We start from the raw sequence: 26,152 nt of genomic DNA, 5'->3' as shown, positions 1-26,152 counted from the left end.
CTACAAAAATTAGCCGGGCGTGGTAGCAAGCACCTATCGTCCCAGCTACTTGGGAGGCTGAGGCAGGAGAATTGCTTGAACCCAGGAGGTGAGGTTTCAGTGAGCTGAGATCACACCACTGCATTCTAGCCTGGGCAACAAGAGCGAGGCTCTGTCTCAAAAAACCAAACCAAACCAAAACAAAAAAAACACAGCTACCTATAAGGTATAAAGAAATATAGAAAATGAGCCGGGTGCGGTGGCTCTCGCCTGTAAGCCTAGCACTTTGGGAGGCTGAGGTGGGTGGATCACCTGAGGTCAGGAGTTCAAGACCAGCCTGGCCATCATGGTGAAACCCCGTCTTTAAAAAAAAAACAAGAAGAAAAAAAAATATATATATATATAGAGAGAGAGAGAGAGAGAAAGGAGAAACAACCCAAATACCCATTTATTGATAAATGGATAAAATGTGGAATATGTAGATAATGAGATATAATTCAGCCATCAAAAGGAATAAAGCATTAATAGGTGCTACAATATGAAGAATCTTGAAAATATTATACTAAATTAAAGAAGCCAGTCACAAAAGGTCACGTTATCATAGGATTCAATTCATATAAAATGTCTAGGCTGGGAGTGGTAGCTCACACCTGCAATCTCAACACTTTGGCAGGCCTAGGCAGGAGGACTGCTTGAGGCTAGGAGTTCGACACCAGCTTGGGCAACCTAGCAAGATATCTTCTCTACGGAAAAAGTCATGTGCCTATAATGCCAACTACTTGAAAGAAAGAGGAGGGAGGATTGCTTGACCCCAGGAGGGGTGAGCTATGGATGCAGTGAGCTATGACTGCACCCCTATACTCCAACCTGGGAGACACAGCAAGAGCCTGTCGCTTAAAAAGAAAAAAAAATCACGGAAGAGGCACATCAGTACAGACAAAAAGCAGATTAGTGGCTGCCAAGGAACAGAGAAAATAGAAAATGGAGAGTGATTGCTAGCCGCGCATGGTGGCTCAAGCCTGTAATCCCAGCACTTTTGGAAGCTGAGGTAGGTGGATCACAAGGTCAGGAATTCGAGACCAGCCTGGCCAAGATGGTGAAACCCTGTCTCTACTAAAAATACAAAAACTAGCTGGGCATGGTGGCGTGCACCTGTAGTCCTACCTACTCGAGAGGCTGAGGCAGAAGAATCGCTTCAACCCAGGAGGTGAAGGTTGAAGTGAGATCGTACCACTACACTACCACCTGGGCGACAGAGCAAGACTCCTTCTCAAAAAAAAAAAAAAGAGAGAGAGAGAAAAGAAAATGGAGAGCAACTGCTAACGGGTACAGGGTTCATTTTAGAATGTTAAAAATGTTCTAAGATTAAATTGTAATGATGGGTATACAACTTAGTAAATATACTAAAAACTACTAAATTTTACCCTTTAAAAGGGTAAATTTGGCCAGGCATGGTGGCTCACACCTGTAATCCCAGCACTTTGAGAGGCTGAGTTGGGCAGATTGCTTGAGCTCAGGAGTATGAGACTAGCCTGGGCAACACGGTGAAACCCCATCTCTACAAAAAATGACCTGAAGCAAGTGCAGGCCTGCCCTGCTTCGAACAGGTAAGACTGGAGGATCACTAGAGCCTAGAAGGTCGAGGCTGCACTAAACTGAGACTGCACCACCGTACTATAACCAGGGTGAAAAAGTGAGACTCTGTCTCATAAACAGACAAATAAATAAATAATAAAATGAAAAGGTGAATTTTACGGCAATGAATTATACCTCAAATTTTCAAAATATGACAGCTAAGCATAACAATTTCTCCATTTCCAACAGCCTAAAGTGTCACTGACATCGACCAAATTGGACCTTTTACATAAGCCTTTTGAAGGACCTAGGGATAATAATGAAGGGTTTTAATTGCTTTTGAGTTCTTCATAGAAAAAGTATAAAAGAGAAATAATTAGTTTCAATAAAACAAATATTATCCTTAATTCTGATTGGCCACTGACAGTAATCTTCTAAGAGTATAAATGAGATTCACCAACTCTTCACTTGTAAACACTCCAATGGATTATTAGTACAATTGGAGAAAAATACAAGTTTCCTAACATAGTGAACAAGGCCCTATGTGATCATAATCTTGCAACCTCATCTTCTAACATCTTCCTCATTCACTGTACGTTAGCCATTTTAGCCTGCTTTTTCTGCCAAACATAGAAAGTTGTTTCTTTTCTCAGGACTTTTGCAGTTGTTTCTTCTGACTGGAATGCTATTACCTTAGATATAACATGCTTCTCAGGCCACGCACAGTGGTTCACACCTGTAATCCTAGCACTTTGGCAGGCTGAAGCAGATGGATTACCTGAAGCTGGGAGTTCAAGACCAGTCTGGTCAACATAGTGAAAACCCATCTCTACTAAAAATACAAAAAAGTAGCCAGGTACAGTGGCACATGCCTATAATCCCAGCTACTCTGGAGCCTGAGGCAGGAGAATCACTTGAATCCAGGAGGCAGAGGTTGTGGTGAGCTGAGATCACACCACTGCACTCCAGCCTGGGTTACAGAGCAAGACTTCACCTCAAGGAAAAAAAAATGGTTCTCTGTGATCACTCAGAATCAGTTAAAGTATTACCTCTTTAAAGAAGCCATGTTTATTCACTTGTTTACAGGCTTGTAACTGTCTGCCTCCTTTAGAATGTAAACACCACTGGGCAGGAAACTTACCGTAATAGTAAGTTTCTAAACAACCATAATAGTACCTGGCATACCCACATGGACACACTACATCAATATTTGTTAAATGATTAAACTACTTAGGATCTTATGGAAGATAGATTAATATTCCTGATTATATGACCCAATGAGGGCAAACACTTCATCTGACAAATTTTTGTACTTCCTTTCCCTTTAGTACTTTTTAACAGGTTAAGCATCCCTATTCCAAAAACCCAAATTACTCCAAAATCTGAACGGTTTTGAGCACCAGTAAGACGCCACAAGTGGAAAATTCCACACCTAACCTCATGTGACAGGTCACAGTCAAAACACAGGTGTACAACGCAGAGTTTATTCAGCATCCCCAACGGAAAAATATAATTACCTTCAGGCTATATATATAAGGTGTATATAAAACATAAATGAAGGTTGGGTGTTGTGGCTCACGCCTGTAACCTCCCACCTTGGGAGGCCAAGGTGGGTGGATTACCTGAGGTCAGAAGTTCGAGACCAGCCTAATCAACATGGTGAAACCCTATCTCTACTAAAAATACAAAATATTAGCCAGGTGTCGTGGCAGGCGCCTATAATCCCAGCTACTTGGGAGGCTGTGACCCAGGAGGTGAAGGTTGCAGTGAGCCAATGGTGCCACTGCACTCCAGCTTGGGCAACAGAGTGAGACTCTGTCTCAAGCAAGCAAACAAACAAAAAAAACTAAGGCCGGGCGCTGTGGCTCAAGCCTGTAATCCCAGCACTTTGGGAGGCCAAGGTGGGTGGATCACGAGGTCAAGAGATCGAGACCATCCTGGTCAACATGGTGAAACCCCGTCTCTACTAAAAATACAAAAAATTAGCTGGGCATGGTGGCACGTGCCTGTAATCCCAGCTACTCAGGAGGCTGAGGCAGGAGAATTGCCTGAACCCAGGAGGCGGAGGTTGCGGTGAGCCGAGATGGCGCCATTGCACTCTAGCCTGGGTAACAAGAGCGAAACTCCGTCTCAAAAAAAAAAAAAAAAATCCATAAATGAATTTGGTGTTCATTAACTTGGGTTCCATGTCTAAGCTATATTATTGTGTATTGCAAATATTAAAAAAAAAAAAAATCTGAGGCCAGGTGTAGTGGCTCATAACTGTAATCTCACCACTTTGGGAGGCCAAGGCACAGAGATCACCTGAGGTCCGGAACTCGAGACCAGCCTACCTAATATAGTGAAACCCTGTTTCTACTAAAAATACAAAAAATTAGCCAGGCATGGTGGCGCATGCCTGTAATCCCAGCTATTCAGGAAGCTGAGGCAGGAGAATCGCTTGAACCCCGCAGGTGGAGGTTACAGTGAGCTGAGATTGCCCCACTGCACTGCAGCTTGGGCAACAAGAGCGAAACTCCATCTGAAACAAACAAACAAACGACAACAACAAAAAAGTGTGAAACACGTCTGGTCTCAAGCATTTCAGATAAGAGATACTCAACCTGCACTCATTCATGTTTGCTAAAATGACTTCACTGAATCCTTCAAATTTTGTCAACAATATCTTCAAAAACCAAATCCAGCATAAAAGACTCATATTTGAAAAACTGTCAGTCTGCCAAAATGAGTTGATGACTTTCCCATCTATCAGGAACTTTAGTAGACTATCTGCATTGTAAACACTCTGCCTTATCTCTTACCTTTAGCCACTTTCTGCTTTTCTTCAGCTTAGAGAAATTATATAAATTCCCCTTATCACATTTTGATTCTGTATAAAGAAACACAAAGAATAAAAAAATTTAAGGATGACTGCCCCAAGATAAGTGATAATCCAAAGAGGGATCTCACACAACACTGACCTGACTGTAGAACACCATTCAGAGAATATGTGCTTAACATTCCAGAATTGCCTGCTCCAGAAGTTTCACCAAGCAATGAATTTGGAGGTTCTTCCTTAACTTGTATTAAGGGATCCCCAGACTGGGGCAATAAGGGATTACTGTCATCCAGTCCATCTTCACTGTCATCACTATAAATTGAAGAATGAGTCCACAATGACAACTGACCCAGCAAAATATTATAACTTAAAGTTAACAGAACTGGACACTTTACAGAAGAAACTGATCCTCTGAAATAAGCTTGTTTTTATTTGAAAAAGGCAAAAGAAAATATCAAATATAAAAATCATAAGATACTTTAATCCTATAAAATCTATAAGGATGGTGGAAATCAGGAATTTGGTAAAACACATTGCAAAGATACAATAACATACCTAGAAATATTCCTGTTGAAGATGGCTGACGTTTGTCGCAAGAAATGGTCCAACCGGAGGGCCCTCTCCAAGTACTGAAGATAGAGGGGCTTTGCCAGCTCAGTGCAGCCGCCATCATCCCTGGCACCCAACTCCGAGGCCATAGAACAAATCTGTCTTCATGCACAAGGACCTCTGACTGCACGGCTGCAGAATAGAGATAAGAAGTGAAAGATGAAATTACTATTCATTCTCCCTTTCTCTTGCCTGCTTGCTCCCAATGTGAAGAGAAATCAGACCTTCTAGAACACAAGACACTGAGAAGATAGGACGACTGTAGAAAGATCATGCTAAAGCTCGTTTCCTAAAGCAAAGGCAGAAGTTAAAAGGATACAAAAATATCAAAATACAACAGCAACACAGTTACATTTCACAATGAAAATTCATATTATACTTTTTCAAAACAGTATCTTAAAATGTATACCCACTTCCTTTATTCCTTTCAATGAACAATTATCCAAAACTATGAATAAACAACTATCCAAATCTATACCCCAAGCTCACTGTTGGGCACCTCAGAAAGGAAAGTACTATAGGAGCACCCGTTCTCAGCATCAGCTTCAAAATAGGTGCTCTCCTTTTTATTTTGTATTCATATTCGTACATACATGTAAGGTACCTTATTTATAAAGGAAAAGATGTATTGGCAGAGTATTTTACTATCCTTTGTAAAAATGCCATAATGAGTAAAATTTAGAAATGATTTAGAAAATTGGAGTAAAAAGGCTGGAACGCAATGGCACAATCTTGGCTCAATGCAACCTCCACCTCCCAGGTTCAAGCAATTCTCCTGCCTCAGCCTCCAGAGTAGCTAGGATTACAGATGCCCGCCACCACACCAAGCTAAGTTTTGTATTTTTAGTAGAGACAGGAAGGGAAACTCCTGACCTCAGGTGATCCACCCACCTCGGCCTCCCATACAGGCATGAGCCACCACACTCGGCCCCATAAATTATTTTATTAAAAGTTCCTAAAACAAACTAATTGAGGCTGGGTGCGGTGGCTCATACCTGCAATCCCAGCACTTTGGGAGGCGGAGACAGGCAAATCACTCTCTGAGGTTAAGAGTTCAAGACCAGCCTGACCAACGTGGTGAAACCCCATCTCTACTAAAAATACTGGGAGACTGAGCTGAAAGGATCACTTGAGCCCAGGAGAACCAAGATAAACATAGTGAGAGCCCCTTTCTATAAAAAAATTTAAAATTAACTGGGCATGGTGGCACAGGCCTCTGGTCAAACTATTTGGGAGGCTGAAGCAGGAGAATCACTTACTCCCCAGGAGGCTGATGCTACAGTGAGCCAAGATCATGCCACTGCACTCCAGCCTGGGTGACAGAGCAAAGAAAAAAGAAAAGGAAGGAAAGAAAATGAAGACAAGCCAGAGACTAGAAGATATTTGCAAGTCCTCTATCTGATAAAGGTCTTGTATTCACATAAACAACTTTTTTTTACACAGTTGTCTGTGTGTATATGTAACTCTTCCAACTCAGTAAGATAACCCCAATTTAAAAATGAGCAAAAGACTGTGAACAGACATTTTACCAAAGATGCATGACTACCTAATAGACACATGAAAAAATGCTGAACATCAATAAATTAAAATTACAACAACATACTACTTTATACCCAATAGAATTAAAAAAAAGATAGGCTACACACAATGGCTCACACCTATAATCCCAACAATTTAGGAGGCTGAAGTGGGTGGATCACTTGAGCCCAGGAGTTTGAGACCAGCCTGGGCCACAGAGCAGGACCCCGTCTCTACAAAAAATTAAAAACTTAGCCAAGCATGTTGATGCATGCCTGTAGTACCAGCTACTCAAGAGCCTGAGGCAAGAAGATTGCTTGAGCCCAGGAAGTCAAGGCTGCACTGAGCTATCATTGTGCCACTGCACTCCAGCCTGGAATAAGACCGTGTCTCCAAAAAAAAAAAAAAAAAAAACTAGACAGCGAGAGAGAGGGAAAGAAAAAGGTAAGAAAGAAAAACATGCCGGGCGCGGTGGCTCACGCCTGTAATCCCAGCACTTTGGGAGGCCGAGGTGGGTGGATCACGAGGTCAGGAGATCGAGACCATCCTGGTCAACATGGTGAAACCCCGTCTCTACTAAAAATACAAAAAATCAGCTGGGCCTGGTGGCGCGTGCCTGTAATCCCAGCTACTCAGGAGGCTGAGGCAGGAGAATTGCCTGAACCCAGGAGGCGAAGGTTGCGGTGAGCCGAGATCGCGCCATTGCACTCCAGCCTGGGTAACAAGAGCGAAACTCCGTTTCAAAAAAAAAAAAAAAAAAAGAAAGAAAAACATTCCAAACTCCCACTGTGGTGATAGTTGTAAATTTACCAAAAGTCACTGAACTGTATATTTTATTTAAATTAGGTGGATTTCATAGTATGTAAATTGTCAGTCTTGGTAATAAAAAGGAAAAAAAGGTTTAAAAATACTTTTGGCCAGGTGCAGTGGCTGAAGCTTGCAATCCCAGCACCTTGGGAGGTGAGGGAGAAGGACTGCTTGAGCTCAAGAGTTCAAGACCAGCCTGAGTAACACAGCAAGACCTCATCTCTACAAAAAAATTGAAAGATCAGCTGAGCGTGGTGGCATGCACCTGTAATCCCAGCTACTTGGGAGGCTGAGGAGGGAAGATGATTTGGCCCAGGAGGCTGACCTCAGTGAGCCATGAATGCACCTTTGTACTCCAGCCTGAGTAACAGAGTGAGACCCTGTTCAAAAAAAACAAAAAACTTTAAATTTCACCTTTTCAAAGTGAGACTTAACATGTACCCATTCCAGAAGATATCAAAGAAATTGGTTCTTAAAATACAACAAAACTCCCTTAATTAGAGAACAGCAAATAAGTCATCTTAATAAATGTATAAGGGCCGGGCGCGGTGGCTAAAGCCTGTAATCCCAGCACTTTGGGAGGCCGACGCGGGTGGATCGCGAGGTCAAGAGATTGAGACCATCCTGGTCAACACGGTGAAACCCCGTCTCTACTAAAAATACAAAAAAATTAGCTGGGCATGGTGGTGCGTGCCTGTGATCCCAGCTACTCAGGAGGCTAAGGCAGGAGAATTGCCTGAACCCAGGAGGCGGAGGTTGCGGTGAGCCGAGATCGCGCCATTGCACTCCAGCCTGGGTAACATGAGTGAAACTCCGTCTCAAAAAAAAAAAAAAAAAAAAAGCTGCTGCTATAATAACCACTTTCATCTCCTCTATTTGTCTCTCATTCTCTACAAGAAAACTGCATGGCCACCTACCTGATCCATCCATTACTGTCCAACTTCAGCAAAACACTTGAGATTTCTCAGTAACCCTTTTACCTACCTTCTATCAATTGTTCCTCATTCTCTACAAAGATTACTTCAAACCTTTTACCTTTTCCTCAAAATTCTAAAGTCATTCCTTGCCACATCTTGGAAGAGCTTGAGGAGCAAATTATTCCATCCTTTTATTTCACCTTAGCTCAATAGTTTCCTCTCTTATTTGTTGTGATATTTGAGTCACCAACACAAATAGACTTTATCTGTAACTCTTAGTCAAGCTGATTCTCCATACTAGTACAAAAGATACGACTACTTCTTGCCATTCACAATGGCTCATGCCTGTAATCCCAGCACTTTGGGAAGCTGAGGCAGGCAGATCATTAGGTCAGGAGATAAAGACCATCCTGGCTAACACAGTGTAACTCCGTCTCCTTTAAAAATACAAAAAATTAGCCAGGCATGGTGGCAAACCACCAGTAGTCCCAGCAACTTGAGAGGCTGAGGCATGAGAACCCCTTGAACCTGAGGTGGAAGTTGCAGTGAGGCAAGATCAGATTGAGCCACTGCACTCCAGCCTGGGAAGCACAGTGAGATTCTGTCTCAAAAAAAAAAAAGGCTATTTCTTATGTCACCTATTATGGGTCATGCCCGTGCATTTGCCTTTTAACTTATTTATGTTTCCCCAATATATTACAATTAGTGCATCATACTTCTTTTTTAAATTACATACAGATTATATTACCTATAGATTTCATTTCAGGATTTAAAAAAGGGCATATTATAAAATATTTGTAATAAAAAAGGAGAGTTGGGTCTAACACATTTGAGAACCATGCTCTCTCTGATAAGCGCTGTTTATCAGAATGAATGAAAGGAAGTTCATATTGCTGAGTGACTCTTGCCTTTAGATACTCTGCTTTTCTTTGAAAACTTAGACTATTCCTTGTTTACCTCCTTGACTGTAACTTTATTCTAAATGTGGAGTACACCAAAGTTCTGTCATCTATTCCTACCTCTTAGAAAATCTCATCTTCACTTTGGGAGGCGGAGATGGACGGATCATTTGAGGTCAGGAGTTCGAGACCAGCATGACCAACATGGAGAAACCCCATCTCTACTAAAAATACAAAATTAGCTGGGCGTGATGGTGCATGCCTGCTACTCCGGAGGCTGAAGCAGGAGACTCGCTTGAACCAGGGAGGCAGTGAGCTGAGATCGCACCATTGCACTCCAGCCTGGGCAACAAGAGCAAAACTCTGTCTTTAAAATAAAAAAATTAAAAAAACTCATCTTCTACCAGGAATTCAATTAACACTGCTGTACGACTGACCCTCTGGCTCTCAACTTGCAAAGCATACAATCCACATTTCTAGATGCTTTCTAGCCCCTACAAACTCAAACTTCTCATATGCCTCCACAGCAGCTAGTTCACCTGTCCTTTTTATATAACAATTATTCAGACTCAAAATCTATGAATCATTTTTTTTTTTTTTGAGACAGAGTTTCGCTCGTTACCCAGGCTGGAGTGCAATGGCGCGATCTCGGCTCACCACAACCTCCGCCTCCTGGGTTCAGGCAATTCTCCTGCCTCAGCCTCCTGAGTAGCTGGGATTACAGGCATGTGCCACCATGCCCAGCTAATTTTTTGTATTTTTAGTAGAGACGGGGTTTCACCGTGTTGACCAGGATGGTCTCAATCTCTTGACCTCGTGATCCACCCGCCTCGGCCTCCCAAAGTGCTGGAATTACAGGCTTGAGCCACTGCGCCCGGCCTATGAATCATTTTTTACACCCCCTTCTACTTCTCTCCTGACGTGCAATGAGTCCCAAGGTGTAATTAATTCTTGCTTGGGAATAATGTCTGGAATATGTCCATTTCTTCCCCATTATCAGTGTTTTGATTTAGCTTCTTAACATCTCACACCTAGACTACTACTTCCTAATTGAGTTTCCCACCTCCAGGTTCTTCTCACTCTAATCCATCCTGGTAGATACTGCCAGATCAACATTCCCAAACCATCATTCGTTTTTTATTATTTTTTGAGACAGAGTCTCGCTTTGTCACCTAGGCTGGAGTACAGTGGCACAAAACTCACTGCAACCTCCATCTCCCTGGCTCAAGCACATTTCGCCCGTTTCAGCTGGGATTACAGGTGCCCGCCACCACCCCCAGCTAATATTTTGTATTTTTAGTAGAGATGGGGTTTCACCATGTTGGCCAGGCTGGTCTCAAACTCCTGACCTCAAGTGATCCACCTGCCTTGGCCTCCCAAAGTGCTGGAATTACAGGCATGAGTCACCATGCCCAGCCCAAAATCATCATTCTGATTATGTCATTAGCTCCTCAATAGCGGTCCAAAACTCAATAAAATCTAAATTCTTCAGCTTGAAATTCAAAGACCTTTATAATCTGATTTTGAGTTACCTTTTTCAATTTAATCTTTTACTACTTCCCCACATTCCAGACAATAAGAGTTCCTTTAAAATGTCTCTTAACTTCCTCTCAGACCTGTATCACTTCAAGCAAAGAGCTCTTTAAAATTCACCTGATCCCAGGCTCATACTGTCGCTGCTAAGGGTAAAAGAACTATACAATATGTTTTCAGAACAATTCATCATTGAATAGCCTGTTTCACACCCTGAACTCTGGCTCTTTAATCTTCATTATCCTGAATCTGAACTCTGATCCTACTTTGGCTGCCCTGCCAACGGCTTCATGTTAATGGTAAACTGTATGCTTCAGAATCATACTCACATATATAGGACTTCCTAAACTGTGTTCAGGGGTAATCCTGGGCTGATTGCTTTGCACTCTCTAGTTACTGCTTGGCCCTTACTTTTTTCTTTTTTTTTTTCCCCCACAGGGAGTCTCACTCTGTCACCCAGGCTGGAGTACAGTGGTCCAATCCTGACTGACTGCAACCTCTCCTTCCCAGTTCAAGCGATTCTCCTGCCCCAGCCTCCCACATAGCTGGGATTACAGGCATGTGCCACCAAGTCTGGCTAATTTTTTTTGTATTTTTAGTAGAGACAGAGTTTCAATATGTGGGCCAAGCTGGCCTCAAACTCCTGACCTCAAGCGATCCATCCGCCTTGGCCTCCCAAAGTGCTGGGATTACAGGCTTGAGCCACCGCACCTGAACAACTTCTTAGCAGTGTTTATATTGTACAGAATTATGTATTCTGTACAAAATTCCTTTATATTTAGTTTTACTAAAAGGCAGTTTCATTTTGGGAGTGGACACACTTAACCAGTCTGGGTAGTAACAGACAATTTATGTGGAACTGTGTTCCCCAAAGAAGACTGAAAATCAAAGCTCAGGTAATTCATCCCAAAGACAAACCATCTGCAAATAAACATGAGTTGAATATACACTAACTGGATCCTGCTTTTCAACCTGTAGATATTTCAGTCAGTCATACCTAAGATGATCAAATAAAGAGCAAATGTAATTACTTTTACTCTAATTTCACTAATGGTCTAACAATCAACAAGAAGATGTTTACATCCAACCAGGTGGTTGATATATACTTCTTTAAATGTCAGACATTTTCCTTTATGCAAGAAGCTTGGGGGGCAGGCACCTCCATTATAAAGAATTCCAAGTGGGGATCCAAATTTCTCTATTTTCTCAAATAGTAAGCAGGCTACACACACACACATTCTATTGAGAGCTATGTGCCAAATATTTCATATGTGTATGCATTTTACATACACATTAATTCATTTAAACTTTATATGATGTAGATACTATTACAACTGCCATTTTATATACAAAGAAACTGAGCTTAACTAACTCGCCCAAGATCATATAAACAGAAGTGGGCCAAGATCGGAATCCAAGAGGTGTGACTTCAAAGTCCCACAAGATTAAGTACTCCAATTGTCTGAAGTATATCCAGCAAATTAGAGGCTCCTAGGACATAAAACTATGCCACTAGAGTATTTCAAGGAGTATTTTAATGTACTCAATCATTCAATCATATGTTTATATCAATATAAAACTTTATTTCATACTCTGGATCATAATCCAATTCTGCTTTAATTTTCCTACTCAAATTGTTCCAACTTTGGCTACTGGAAACTCTTTCAGTTGGTTCCTTTGCTCCTTTGCCATAGGCCTGTCAATGTGAAATGTTATTGTTTTTAGACTACTCCTTATTTTTTGATACAACAAGATACTCAAGGTTCATCTTACAGTATATGTATTTCCTGCCTCAAGCACAGAATCAACCACTTCTCCAAGAAGCCCTAGTTTATTTTATTGGAGAGTAGTATTAGAAAATAAGATCCGGGGAAAGGTGTATTGGCTCACACCTGTAATCCCAACACTTTAGCAGGCTGAAGTGGGAGGAGTACTTGAGCCCAGGAGTTCAGCCAGCCTGGGTAACATAGGGAGACCCCCTCTTCTATAAAAATAGAAAAATTTGGCTGATCACAGTGACTCATGCCTGTAACGCCAGCATTTTGGGAGGGCAAGTCAGGTGAATCACTTCAGCTCTGGAGTTCAAGAATAGCCTGGGCAGCATAGCAAAACCCCATCTCTATGAAAAATACAAAAATTAGCTGTATGTGGTGGCAAGAACCTATAGTCTCAGCTACCTGGGAAGCTGAGGTGCAAAGATGGCTTAAGCCCAGAAGACAGAGGTTGCTGTGAGCTGAGATCACGCCACCGCACTCCAGCCTGGGTGACAGGGCCAGACCTGTCTCAAAAGAAAGAAAGAAAGAAAAAAAAATTAGCTGAGCATTGTGGCATATACCTGAGGTCTCAGTCCCAGCTATTTGGGAGGCTGAGGTGGGAGGATAGCTTGAGTCCAAAAGGTCATCGCTGCAGTGAACACGCCACTGCATTCCAGCCTGGGTGACAGAGCAAGACCCCTGTCTAAAAAAAGAAAGAGAAACTAAGATCTGGGCACTAGGCGCACGCCTAGGTATTGTTTCTTTCAACTTTCTCAGCTAATAAAGAATAGAAATATATGTGTGTATATTAATTCAAGTATATACATATATCTATAAATATTTCTACATGTTAACATGGAACTATTTTGTGCTAGTCTCTCCAGCTCGAATCCATTACTACAAAGATTATTCTACCCTCCTCCCCTTGCTTAACTGTAAATTCTACTCCAACAGTGAGAAGCCTGCCTCCTGCCATCCATTTACTTAATTCTTCAATTGTAGTATATACATACACAATCAGTATCAGAATTGTTAACTTCTATCCATTTGGGAAGTAATTTTATCAATTAAAGTATAAGGGTTATGTACAGTTCCTTTTGTCTTACAAATTCCATTCATTTCCAGAGTTACTTAAGTCAGCACCTTCCTCCCTTTTAGCAAGGTTGCTTCACTCATTTGTGATCGTTTCTCCTGTTAAGGTCTGCATTCCTGAAATTCCTTGACCTCCTAAAAAGGTTTTTATATTTGCACACATTAAAGTTTACTCTTAGCCTCAGCACAGTGGATCACACCTGTAATCCCAGAACTTCTGGAGGCCAAGGCAGGCAATGACTTGAGGCCAGAAGTTCGAGAACAGCCTGGCCAACATGGTGAAACCCCATCCCTATTAAAAATACAAAAATTAGCTGGGCATTGTGGTGCACACCTGTAATCCCAGCTACTTGGAAGGCTAAGGCAGGAGAGCTGCTTGAACCTGGGAGGTGGAGGCTGCAGCAGGCCACGATCATGCCACTGCACTCCAGCCTGGGAGACAGAATAAGACTCTGTCATTTAAAAATAACTAAATAGCTGGGCGCGGTGGCTCAAGCCTGTAATCCCAGCACTTTGGGAGGCCGAGGCAGGTGGATCACGAGGTCAAGAGATCGAGACCATCCTGGTCAACATGGTGAAACCCCATCTCTACTAAAAAAATACAAAACATTAGCTGGGCATGGTGGCGCATGCCTGTAATCCCAGCTACTCACGAGGTTGAGGCAGGAGAATTGCCCGAACCCAGGAGGCGGAGGTTGTGGTGAGCCGAGATCGCGCCATTGCACTCCAGCGTGGGTAACAAGAGTGAAACTCCGTCTCAAAAAAAAAAAAAAAAAAAAAACTAAATAGGCCAGTCGTGGCGGCTCATGCCTATAATCCCAGCACTTTGGGAGGCTGAGGCAGGTGGATCATTTGAGGTCAAGGAGTTCCAGACCAGCCTGGCCAACACAGTGAAACCCTGTCTCTACAAAAAATACCAAAATTAGCCGGGGTCATGGCAGGCACCTGTAATTCCAGCTACTCAGGAAGCTGAGGCAGGAGAATCACTTGAGCCTGGGAGCAGAGGCTGCAGTGAGCTGGGATCATGCCATTGCACTCCAGCCTGGGCCACAGAGTGAGCCTATGTCAAAAAGAAAGGAAAAGGAAAAACGGAAAGGAAAGGAAGGCAGGAAGGCAGGTTTACTCTTTGTGCTGTAAAGTTCTATGGGTTTGACAAATGCATAATGTCATGTGTCCACCATTACAGTGTCAAACAGAATACTTTCATGAAGCAGTAATTTTAACTGAATTAAATGATACAACTCTCAGTGGGAACAGCATGGTAAGGAAGAAAGAAGATGAAGTCAAGAGCTGTGAGATGAATCCACTGATACACCACAAATAGACTAGGACTGGCAATTACCCTCTGGATCTCAGTAGTTCCACTATAAAATGGGGGTTCAATTAGACTAATAATACACACCATTTATTAAACACTCTGTGTCAGGAATGGTGCTAAGCACATCACATGTATTGCCTCGTTTATTTCTAACAACACTATAAAGTAGACACTAAGAGAGCAGGACGTCCACCTTCAGAACGGGAACTTTTGTACAAAACAGAGAATTAAATAACGGTGATACTGAAAAACGCAAGAATATTTTTGCTCAGAGGCATGTCCAGTGTTACAGCATGGAAAAGGGAGGCCAGCAAAACACTGGGCCAAATCTCCACAGTCTCTTCAGAAAGAAGACAGCTCAGGCTGTTGGATTCTCTTACACACATGCCAGTAAGAAAAAAAGCATCACCTGGGGACAGGATACACTGATACAGTATTTGCAGAATCCTAAGAAGTATATCCCTGAAACAAAAATTATCTTCGCCAGCATCAGTAAGAAAGAAAAGGCAGACTTGATAGCTTACCTAAAAAAACTACTAACGGCTAGGAACAGTGGTTCATGCCTGTAATCCCAACATTTTGGGGGGCTGAGGCAGGTGGAACACCCGAGGTCAGGAGTGCGAGACCAGACTCGTAAATATGGTGAAACCCCATCTCTACTAAAAATACAAAATTTAGTCAGGCACAGTGGTGGGCGCCTGTAATTCCAGCTACTAGGGAGTCCGAGGCAAGAGAATCGCTTGAACCTGGGAGACAGAGATTGCAGTGAGCTGAGATCACGTCACTGCACACCAACCTGGGTGACAAGAGCGAAACTCCATCTCAAAGAAAGTAAAAAAAGAAAACTGGCTGTGGTTAAATGAATATGCTTGGTTTTTTAAATTTTACTTCTTACGTTTCTTAGACGGGGTCTTGCTTGTCACCCAGGCAGGAGTGCAGTGGCTGGATCACAGCTCACTAAAGCCTTGACCTGCTGGCTCAGGTGATCCTCCCATTTCAGCCTCCAGAGTAGCTGGAACTACAGGTATTCACCACCAAACCTGGTTAATTTTGTTATTGTTGTTGTTGTTTTTATTTGTTGTATTTTTTTTAGAGATGGGGTTTCACCATATTGATCAGGCTGGTCTCGAACTCCTGACCTTACATGATCGGTCCACCTCGGCCTCCCAAAGTGCTGGGATTACAGGTGTGAGCCACTGCACCCGGCCTCGGCTTTTTGTAGAGATGGGGTTTTGCCATGTTGCCTAGGCTGGTCTCAAACTCCTAAACTCAAGTGATTTGCCTGCCTCAGTCTCCCAAAGTGCTGAGATTACAGGTGTGAGCTATCATGAAGGTCTTGGTTTTTTTTAATTTTAATAGTTATTCCAATTAGGTAAATGCTATCACTCTTTTCCCCTTCTAAAGATATGATTGAACTTCATTAATAATCTTCAACTTTTCATCAAGATGGTGAATGCCATCTTAAAACCTATTGGAGATTCGTTTTATATTTAGATTTATGTAACTCGTTATTCGAACATATTTAAATGCCGGCAAAATTCCTTCAGTCTCAGAACCAAGCATGATTCACCTGTGTTTTGTGTTTGCCTCCTAACAGCAACAGCTGAAGATAAGGCAGCAATGTCTACATTTTTGGCCTTAACTATGCCAAGCTAATTAGAATTCCTTGTATTTAAAATGCTTCCTTTTGCTTACTGAAAAGCACTTTAGGATGTGGTTTATGTGTAGTTATCAAATAAAGGATAATTAACACTTTAAAATAAAATAGGCCAGCAGTGTTGGTTCATACCTATAAACCTAGTACTCTGGGAGGCAGAGACAGGCGTATAACCTGAGATCAGGAGTTTTGATATCAGCCTGGACAACGTGGTGAAACCCGTCTCTACTTAAAATATGAAAATTAGCTGGGCATGGTGGCAGAAACCTGTAGTCCCAGCTATTCAGGAGGCTAAGTTAGGAGAGTCCCTTGAACCAGGGAAGGAGAGGTTGCAGTGAGCTGAGATAGTGCCACTCCACTCCAGCCTGGTGACACAGCGAGATTCCATCTCCAAAAAAAAAAAAAAAGGCCAGGTGTGGCTCATGTCTATAACCTCAGCACCTTGGGAGGCCAAGGTGGGAGGATCACGAGGTCAGGAGTTCAAGACCTGCCTGACCAACTTGGAGAAACCCCATCTCTACCAAAAATACAAAAAAATTAGCTGAGCATAGTGGCATATGGCTGTAATCCCCGAGAGGAGGCTGAGGCAGGAGAATTGCTGAACACAGGAGGCAGAGGCTGTAGTAGGCCAAGATCAGGCCACTGCACTCTAGCCTGGGCAACAGAGCAAGACTCCATCTAGGGGGTGGGAAGAAGGAAGTTTCAAAAACAGGCTGGACACAGTGGTTCATGCCTGTAATCCCAGCACTTTGGGAGGCCAAAGCATGGAGATCACAATATCAGGAGTTCGAGACCAGCCTGACCAACATGGTGAAACCCAATCTCTACTAAAAATACAAAAATTAGCCAGGCATTGTGGCATGCTCTCATAACCATAGCTGTTCGGGCAGCTGAGGCAGGAGAATCACTTGAACCCAGGAGGCGGAGATTTCAGTGAGCACCACTGCACTCCAGCCTGGCAACGGAGTGAGGCTCCATTTCAAAAAAGAAACTAAAAAAGGAGTTTCAAAAACAAACCACTCCAGCCAGGAGCAATGGCTCATGCTTGTAAACCCAGCACTATGAGAGGCCGTGGTGGGCAGATCACAAGCTCAGGAGGTCAGGAGTTCCAGACCAGCCTGGTCAACATAGTGAAACCCCGTCTCTACCAAAAATACAAAAATTAGCCAGGCGTGGTGGTAGGTGCCTGTAATCCCAGCTACTCAGGAGACTGAGGCAGGAGAATTGCTTGAATCCAGGAGGCGGAGGATGCAGTAAGCCGAGATCATGCCACTGCACTCCAACCTAGGCAACACAGCTAGACTCCATCTCAAAAAAAAAAAAAAAACCTGTCAAGCAACATTCATCTTTCAAGCTAATTCTAATTTTCCAGATTATTCATGTTTTTTCCTAACACAATTCACAGTGCATCACAGTATTCATTCTACTTGACTCTATTCTGAAGTCAAATTTCTTTTTCTTCTGTTTTTTTCTTTTTTGTTTTTTTTTGAGATGGAGTCTTGCTCTGTGGCCCAGTCTGGAGTACAGTGGCACAAACTCGGTTCAGTGCAACCTCGCCTCCCGGATTCAAACAATTCACCTGCCTCAACCTCCTGAGTAGCTGGGATTACAGGTGTGTGCCACCATGCCCAGCTAATTTTTCTATTTTTAGTAGAGACAGCATTTCATCATGTTGACCAGGCTGGTCTCGAACTCCCAACCTCGTGATGTGCCCACCTCAGCCTCCCACAGTGCTGGGATTACAGGCATTGGCCACCATACCCAGCCTCTTCTTTTTCTTTCTAAAGATAGAGTCTTGCACTCTCTGCCCAGGCTACAGTACAGTGAGACAGACCATGTCTCACTGCAGCCTAAAACACCTGGTCACCAATCCACCAGCCTAAGACTCCCAAGTAACCAGGACTATAAGTATGTACCACCATGTCCAGTTAACTTTTTTTTTTTGTGGTACAGCAGGGTCTTGCCGTGTTGTCCAGATTATTCTCAATCAGTCCTTCTGTCTCAGCCTCCCAAAGTGCTGAGGTTATACAGGTATGAGACACCACATCCAGCCACAAATGATTCTTGGGAACTGGGCTGGGCACAGTGACTCACGCCTGTAAACCCAGCACTTTGGGAGGCAAGGCGGATGATCATTTGAGGCCAGGAGTTTGAGACAAGCCTGGCCGACATGGTGAAACCCCATCTCTACTTAAAAATACAAAAAATAGCTGGATGTAGGGGTGCACACCTGTAGTCCCAGGTACTTGGGAGGCTGAGGTACAAGAATCACTTGAGCCTGGGAAGCAGAGGTTGCAGTGAGCAAAGACAATGCCACTGCACTCCTGCCTGGGCAACAGACTGAGACTCTGTCTCTAAATAAATACATAAATATGAGAACCTTATATTATTCATTTAAAAGATATTCCAGCTGGGCACAGCAGCTCATGCCTATAATCCCAGCACTTTGGGAGGCTGAGGCAGGCAGATTACAAGGTTGGGAGTTCGAGACGAGCCTGGGCAACATAGTGACACCCTGTTTCCAAAAAAAAAAAAAAAAAAACCAAAAAATAAAATAAAAGTCATATTCCAGGACAGGGGCAGTGGCTCAACGCTGTGCTCCCAGCACTTTGAAAGGCCAAGGTGGGCAGATAACTTAGGTCAGGTGTTCAAGGTCACCCTGGAAAACATACTGAAATCCCATTTCTACTAAAAATACCAAAATTAGCCAGGTATGGCGGAATGACTCTGTAGTCTCAGCTGTTTGTGAGGCTGCAGCTCGAGAATCTCTTGAACCTGGGAGGCAGAGGTTGCAGTGAGCTGAGATTACACCACCACCACTGTACTCCAGACTAGGGACGAGAGTAAGACTCCATCTCAAAAGGGAAAAAAAAAGAACATGTTCCAGAAAGGTGTTCACAGGTTTTTTGATTTTATAAATCCTCTTAGGGGCAGAGCACAGTGGCTCACACTTGTAATCCCAGCACTTTGGGAGGCAGAGGTGGGTGGATCACCTGAGGTCAGGAGTTCAAGACCAGCCTGGCAAACATGGTGAAATCCCATCTCTGCTAAAAACGCAAAAATTTGGCCAGGCACAGTGGCTCACACCTATAATCCCAGCACTTTGGAAGGCCGAGGTGGGTGGATCATCTGAAGTCAGGAGTTCAAGACCGGCCTAGCCAAGAGAGTAAAACACTGTCTCAACTAAAAATACAAAAATTAGTCAGATGTGATGGCGGGCACCTATACTACCAGGTACTTGGGAGGCTGAGGCAGAACTGCTTGAACCCGGGAGGCAGAGGTTGCAGTGAGCCAAGAACGTGCCACTGCACTCCAGCCTGGGCAACAAGAGCAAGACTCCATCTCAGGGAAAAAAACAAAAAAACAAAACTTGCTGAGTATGGTGACGTGCGCCTGTAATACCAGCCACCCAAGGGGCTCAGGCAACAGGCAGAGGTTGCAGGGTGCCAAGATCATGCCACTGCACTCTAGCCTGAACTACTCCATTTCTTTTTTTTTCTTTTTTTTTTTTTTTTTTTAAGACGGAGTTTCACTCATGTTACCCAGGCTGGAGTGCAATGGCGCGATCTCGGCTCACCGCAACCTCCGCCTCCTGGGTTCAGGCAATTCTCCTGCCTCAGCCTCCTGAGTAGCTGGGGTTACAGGCACACACCACAATGCCCAGCTAATTTTTTGTATTTTTAGTAGAGACGGGGTTTCACCGTGTTGACCAGGATGGTCTCGATCTCTTGACCTCGTGATCCACCCGCCTCGGCCTCCCAAAGTGCTGGGATTACAGGCTTGAGCCACCGTGCCCGGCCGAAATTCCATTTCAAAATAAAAAAAAAACCTCTTGCCCAAGAGAACAGGTTTCTTTAGACTACGAAGGGGTCCAAGACACATTTAAAAATGTTAAGAACCCTGCTCTGGAGGGAAAAGCTCTGTTGCCAAGGCCAGAGTGCAGCAGCACAATCAGGGTTCACTGTAACCTCAACCTCCCAGGTTCAAGCAAACCTCCCATCTCAGTTTAGCAAGTAGCTGAACTACAGGCACATGCCACCCCCATCCAACAGTTTTATTTCTGTAGAGATGAGGTCTCGCTATATTGACCAGGCTGGTCTCAAGCTCCTGGACTCAAGTGATCCTCCCTCCTCTGCCTCCCAAAGTTCTGTGTGAACCACTAGGCCTGGCTGAAAATACTCTTCAAAATACTTTTTGGGAAGGCAGAAGGACTATAACAAAAATAGAATACTGACTCTGTTATTTACTGGGTATGTGATTTAACTTGGTTTCAATTTTGTCATCTGTAAAATGCGGATAACTACAAGGAAGTTTTATGAGCATTAAAATGATAATATATAATGTTATCTACCACAGTGACTGACTCACAAGAGCTGTTTGATATTAGTGTCTATGCCCTTCTCAATCTCTACATGCTACAGCCTATCATATCAAGACTCTGATGCTTAAGATCCAACTTTAAAACTTTTCAACAGTTTTCCTATAAAAACTCAAGTCTCCTATTAGCCCTAACCCACTCTGTCCACTCTAAAATCCACTGCATCCTAGTATTTACCTTTCATTTGTATTTTGTTGTTTTCTCTGAGCCAGCTTTGGCTCTGTCGCCCAGGCTGAAGTACAGTGGCTTTATGACAGCTAACTGCAATCTCTGCCTCCTGGACTCAAGCCATCCTCCCACGTCAACCTCCCAAGTAGCTTGGACTACAGGTGCACATCACCATGCTTGGCTAATTTTTGTATTTTTTGTAGAGACAAGGTTTTGCCATGTTGCCCATGCAGGTTTCAAGTTCCCGAGCTCAGGCAAGCCGCCTGCCTCGGCCTCCCGAAGTGGTGGGATCACAGGCGTGAGCCACCAAGCCTGGCCTATTTAACACGAACTTGTACATTCAGGTATTAAATGCCCTAGCCAGTTGCTTTTTGTTTTGTTTTGTTTTGTTTTTTGACACAGAGTTTTGCTCTTCTTGCCCAGGTTGGAGTGCAGTGGTGCCATCTCAGCTCACGGCAACTCCGCCTCCTGGGTTCAAGTGATTCTCCTGCCTCAGCCTCCTGAGTAGCTGGGGTTACAGAAGCGCACCATCACGCCCTGCTGATTTTTTGTATTTTTAGTGGAGGCAAGGTTTCATCATGTTGGCCAAACTGGTTTCAAACTCCTGACCTCAGGTGATCCCCACCAGTCTCAGCCTCCCAACTACAGGGGATTACAGGCAAGGGCCACTGTGCCCAGCCGACAAACTTTTATTAAGTGAACTTCCAACACCACAGCTTATAAAAATTTTTTTTTTTTTTGAGACGGAGTTTCGCTCTTGTTACCCAGGCTGGAGTGCAATGGCGCCATCTCGGCTCACCGCAACCTCCGCCTCCCGGGTTCAGGCAATTCTCCTGCCCCAGCCTCCTGAGTTGCTGGGATTACAGGCACACGCCACCATGCCCAGCTAATTTCTTATATTTTTAGTAGAGACGGGGTTTCACCGTGTTGACCAGGATGGTCTCGATCTCTTGACCTCGTGATCCACCCGCCTCGGCCTCCCACAGTGCTGGGATTACAGGCTTGAGCCACCGCGCCCGGCCTGCTTATAAATTTTTTTAAGAGACAGAGTCTCACTCTGTGCCTGGGCTGCAATGCACTGGCATGATCAGGGTCTCACTCTGCACCCAGACTGCAGTGCAATGGCACAATCATAGCTCACTAGGGGCTCAAGAGTAGTGAGCTATGATTGTGCCAGTGCTTGCTTTCCAGAGTAGCTGGGACCACAGGCTTGAGACACCACGCCCAGCATCACTGCTCTTGATTTGTTGCTTCGACTTAATCACATTTCCACCTTGATGTACTCAAAATGTTTTTATTAGACATAAACTTTTCTAATCACATTTGTGCTCTCTACACAAATGTGATCATTATTTCCTATCACAATTTACAGACTTTCAAAAATTGATTTGGTTTCTACTGAAATAAAATGTAGAAGAACACAGTAAGCTAAATGATGGAAATGAATCCCTTAAAAACAAAATTTATTTTAAAGTCTAAAAGGTATGCAACGTTTACCACACATAATCTCAAATTGTTTTATGGGAGGAAGAGCTTGAAAATTTCAAACATAAAATACAACCAGAATAGAATATTATTTGGTATTAAAAAGGAATGAGGCCAGGTGCAGTGCCTCATCCCTGTCATCCCAGCATTTTGGGAGGCCAAGGCAGGCGGAACACTTGAGGTCAGGAGTTCAAGACCATCCTGGCCAACATGGTGAAACCCGTCTCCACTAAAAATACAAAAATTAGCCAGACGTGGCGGCAGGAGGCTGAGGCAGAAGCACTTGAACCTGGGAAGTGGAGGTTGCAGTGAGCCAAGACTGCACCACAGCCCTCCAGCCTGGGCAACAGAGTCTCAGTCACTGACAAAAAAACAAAACAAAACAAAAAAAACAAAGTTGTGCATGGTGGGTCATGCCTGTAATCCCAGCACTCCCAGCACTTTGGGAGGCTGAGGCGGGCGGATCACGAGGTCAGGAGTTGGAGAATAGCCTGGCCAACATACTGAAACCCTGTCTCTACTAAAAATACAAAAAAACTAGCTGGTCATGGTGGTGGGCGCCTGTAATTCTAGCTACTCAGAAGGCTGAAGCAGGAGAATCGCTTGAACCCGGGAGGTAGAGGCTGTAGCAAGGCGAGGTCGCACCACCACACACCAGCCTGGTTGACAGTGCAACACTCTGTCTCAAAAAAAAGGACTGGGCGCGGTGGCTCACGCCTGTAATCCCAGCACTTTGGGAGGCCGAGGTGAGCGGATCACGAGGTCAAGAGATGGAGACCATCATGGCCAACATGGTGAAACCCCGTTTCTACTAAAAATACAAAAATTAGCCGGGTGTGGTGGCGTGCACCTGTAGTCCCAGCTGCTCAGGAGGCTGAGGCAGGACAATCGATTGAACTGGTGAGTCGAAGGTTGCACTGAGTCGAGATCGCACCATTGTACACCAGCACGGTGACAGAGCTAAACTCCATCGAAAAAAAGAAAAAGAGAAAGAGAAAGAAAGGAAGAGGAAGAGGAAGGGAGAGGGAGTGAGGGAGAGAGGGAGTGAGGGAGAGAGGGAGTGAGGGAGAGAGGGAGGGGGAGAGAGAGAGAGAAAGGGAGGGAGGGAGAGAGGGAAGGAAGGAGAGAAGGAAGGAAGGAAGGACTGAAGGAAGGACTGAAGGACGGACTCACCAGGGGGCGGTGGCTCATGCCTGTAATCCCAGCACTCTGGGAGGCCTAGGCAGGCAGATCACGAGGTCAGGTGATCTAGGCCATCCTGGCTAACAACGATGAAACCCTCCCCCGCCCCCGCTTCTCTACTCGAAAATACCAAAAAAATTAGCCAGCGTGGTGGCAGGGGCCTGTAGTCCCAGCTACTCAGAAGGCTGAGGCAGGAGGATCACTTGAACCTGGAAGGTGGAGGCTGCAGAGAGCCAAGATCGCGCCACTGCACTCCTGCCTGAGCTACAAAGCGAGATTCCATCTCAAAAAAAAGAGGGGGGGAATGAAGTCCTGATACATGCTACGACATGGATGAACCTTGAAAACACCATGTTCAGTGAAACAAACCAAGCAAAGCATGTAGACACATATTGTATGACTCTTTTTATAGGCAAATCTAGACAGAAAATATACTGGTGGTTACCTGAGGCTGGGGGGAGAGAGAATGGGGAGTGACTGCTAAATGGCTTCTAGAGATTCTTTTTGGGATGACGAATTAAATAGTGGTTGATGGATGTAGAACTTAATATTTAGTTTTAGAATATCAATGAATTATATGCTTTAGAAAGCTGAAATTTTTGGTATGTGAATCATATTTCAATAAAGCTTATTATTTAATTTTTTTAAGTTGCCACTGAAAAGCCACAATAATTTTGTTGGCAAAGGAAATCATGAAGTCACTGAAAAACTAACCTGTAATGTTAGCCAGGTCAACCTCCAAATTCCTTCTCCCATTCCTAACAAGAATGAAACTAGAGACAGTGTGTGAATCAAAGAATTCCAGACACAATTGGCTGTTAGCTAGAATAGTAAGTGGCTTCCTGGGCTCTGTCACTAATAAACTGTAGGGGGCTTCCAGCCTCGGTGATTACGGAAGTAGTACTTTTCATCAGCAAGCTCAAGAAGGAATGTCAAAATAGGATGACACTTGCCTAGCCGCTCTACAAAAAACTGAAAAACCAGGAGTGTCATCTACACACTCCTAAGTCTATGCAAGTGTCAGCCTGCCCCCACCCAACACCAGCCAGCAGCGTGCACCATTCAGCCACATCTCAACTTGAGCCTTACAAATAGACACTTACACTAAAAACTCCTTAGATCTCATTTGTTTAAAATGACAGATCTACACCCCTCACAAGGTTCTCACTCAACGCCTTCCAGCCTCCGCCCTGCCCCTGCCCACCCCCAAACCTACACACGTGTTAGCCCGACACCGCCCCACCGGGTCCCACGTGCACCTGGTCTAACACACTCCCCACGTGTGGGCGCCCCACGGGCTTCCTCAGGTAGCTGAGATCACCCCGTGACCCCGGGTCTCTCGAGATATGAGACGGGAAGGACGAGGCCCTAAGTCCCTGAGGTCCCAACCCTGCGGGGAGTGTCCACACCCATCCTCCATACTAACCCCAACAAGTCGAAGGGCCGGGGGCGACTGCCCCTTTAAGACGCGGCCCAGTTGTCGCCCGCAGAGAGGGGCGCAACAAGGCCTACACAACCCCCACTCCGTTCGCCCGCCCACGTCTAGTCGCCTCACCTCGGGCCGCCGGGCCCCGCCGCCGCGGCGGCGGCGGAGGGGGGGCGGAGTGCGGGCGGGGTCCGGAGGGGGGGGTCGCCCCGCCGACGGTGGAGCCGCGGTTCGCTCTCTGAGGCCGTGGGACGGTGACTGCGTTGGGTGTGGACGCTCCTAGCTCGCTCCCTCCGCGGCTCCTGGGACCCCAAGATGGCGGCGGCGCTGAGGCGGCTGCGGGCGCTGGGCCGGCGGCGGCGGCGGCCACTTTCACTCACTGAGAGGAGCGGAGCAGGGACACGGGGAGCCATGGCGGGGGGGAGGAGAGGCGCCATAGCCAGGCCAGAACAATCGAGCGGCTACTCGGGTGGCTTACCCCCGCCCCGCCCACACTCACTGCTCGTCGCTTGCCCGTGGCCACCCGCAGTGCCGCTGCCGTCGGCCTCGTGCAGCTTGCACCCCGCCGCTGCCACCTGACGCCCGGTGCGGACCGGGGTTCCAGGGGAGACCCTGATCCATGCCATCTGAGTACAGATTGGTCGAGGCTGGGACTGGCGAAGATTGCCGAAAGGCAGCGGGGAGGAGGAGGAGGATGTCATCGCTACAGTGAGCAAGCAGATCTCGCGGGAGGAAATGTCGCGAGAGCTTTGTAGGCCCGCAACTGCCTAGGCAAGGTTACTTTTCCCGGAAGTAGCGTCAATTGAAACCGCCCGGGATCCTGGGAATATTTGTTCCTGCAGGCTAGAGGTGGGAATGTGTCGCCAAATTGACAACTTGAGGGGAAGGAAAGGCTCGCGGCTGGTATTTTATTACCAGTTTCTGACCCCTTTGGATGGGGTTGTAGATTGTAGGGAAAGTGCCTGGCGTGTACTCTATTATACAGTAATTAGTTTGGGGCTGCCACTTAGACTCGGACCAAGAGCGCGATAGGTTAG

General features: G+C 44.9%; 1 protein-coding gene across 4 annotated transcripts in view; it reads right to left on the bottom strand.

Moving 5' to 3' along the window:
• Nucleotides 1–25,552, bottom strand: part of INO80 (INO80 complex ATPase subunit) — a 130,661-nt gene extending 105,109 nt beyond the window's left edge. Inside the window, exons 1-4 of one of the 4 annotated variants that reach the window (XM_032251268.1) lie at nt 25,245–25,552; nt 4,928–5,113; nt 4,515–4,684; nt 4,356–4,423 (exon numbers count right to left, since the gene is read on the bottom strand). In XM_032251268.1, the coding sequence (XP_032107159.1) occupies nt 4,356–4,423; nt 4,515–4,684; nt 4,928–5,070 (381 nt within the window). In that variant the 5' untranslated portion in view covers nt 5,071–5,113; nt 25,245–25,552. Of the gene's footprint in view, nt 1–4,355; nt 4,424–4,514; nt 4,685–4,927; nt 5,695–25,115; nt 25,220–25,244 lie in introns of those variants that run through there. The other 3 variants (XM_032251271.1, XM_032251270.1, XM_032251269.1) reach the window with 3 other exon arrangements.
• Between the last annotated feature and the right edge of the window lie 600 nt (nt 25,553–26,152).

The sequence above is a fragment of the Sapajus apella genome, unplaced genomic scaffold (genome assembly GCF_009761245.1).
Source record: "Sapajus apella isolate SASKATOON/1434 unplaced genomic scaffold, GSC_monkey_1.0 scaffold74, whole genome shotgun sequence".
Lineage (NCBI taxonomy): Eukaryota > Metazoa > Chordata > Mammalia > Primates > Cebidae > Sapajus > Sapajus apella.
Note: the sequence above shows the minus strand (reverse complement) of the source record. Positions and strands in the feature narration are given on the sequence as shown.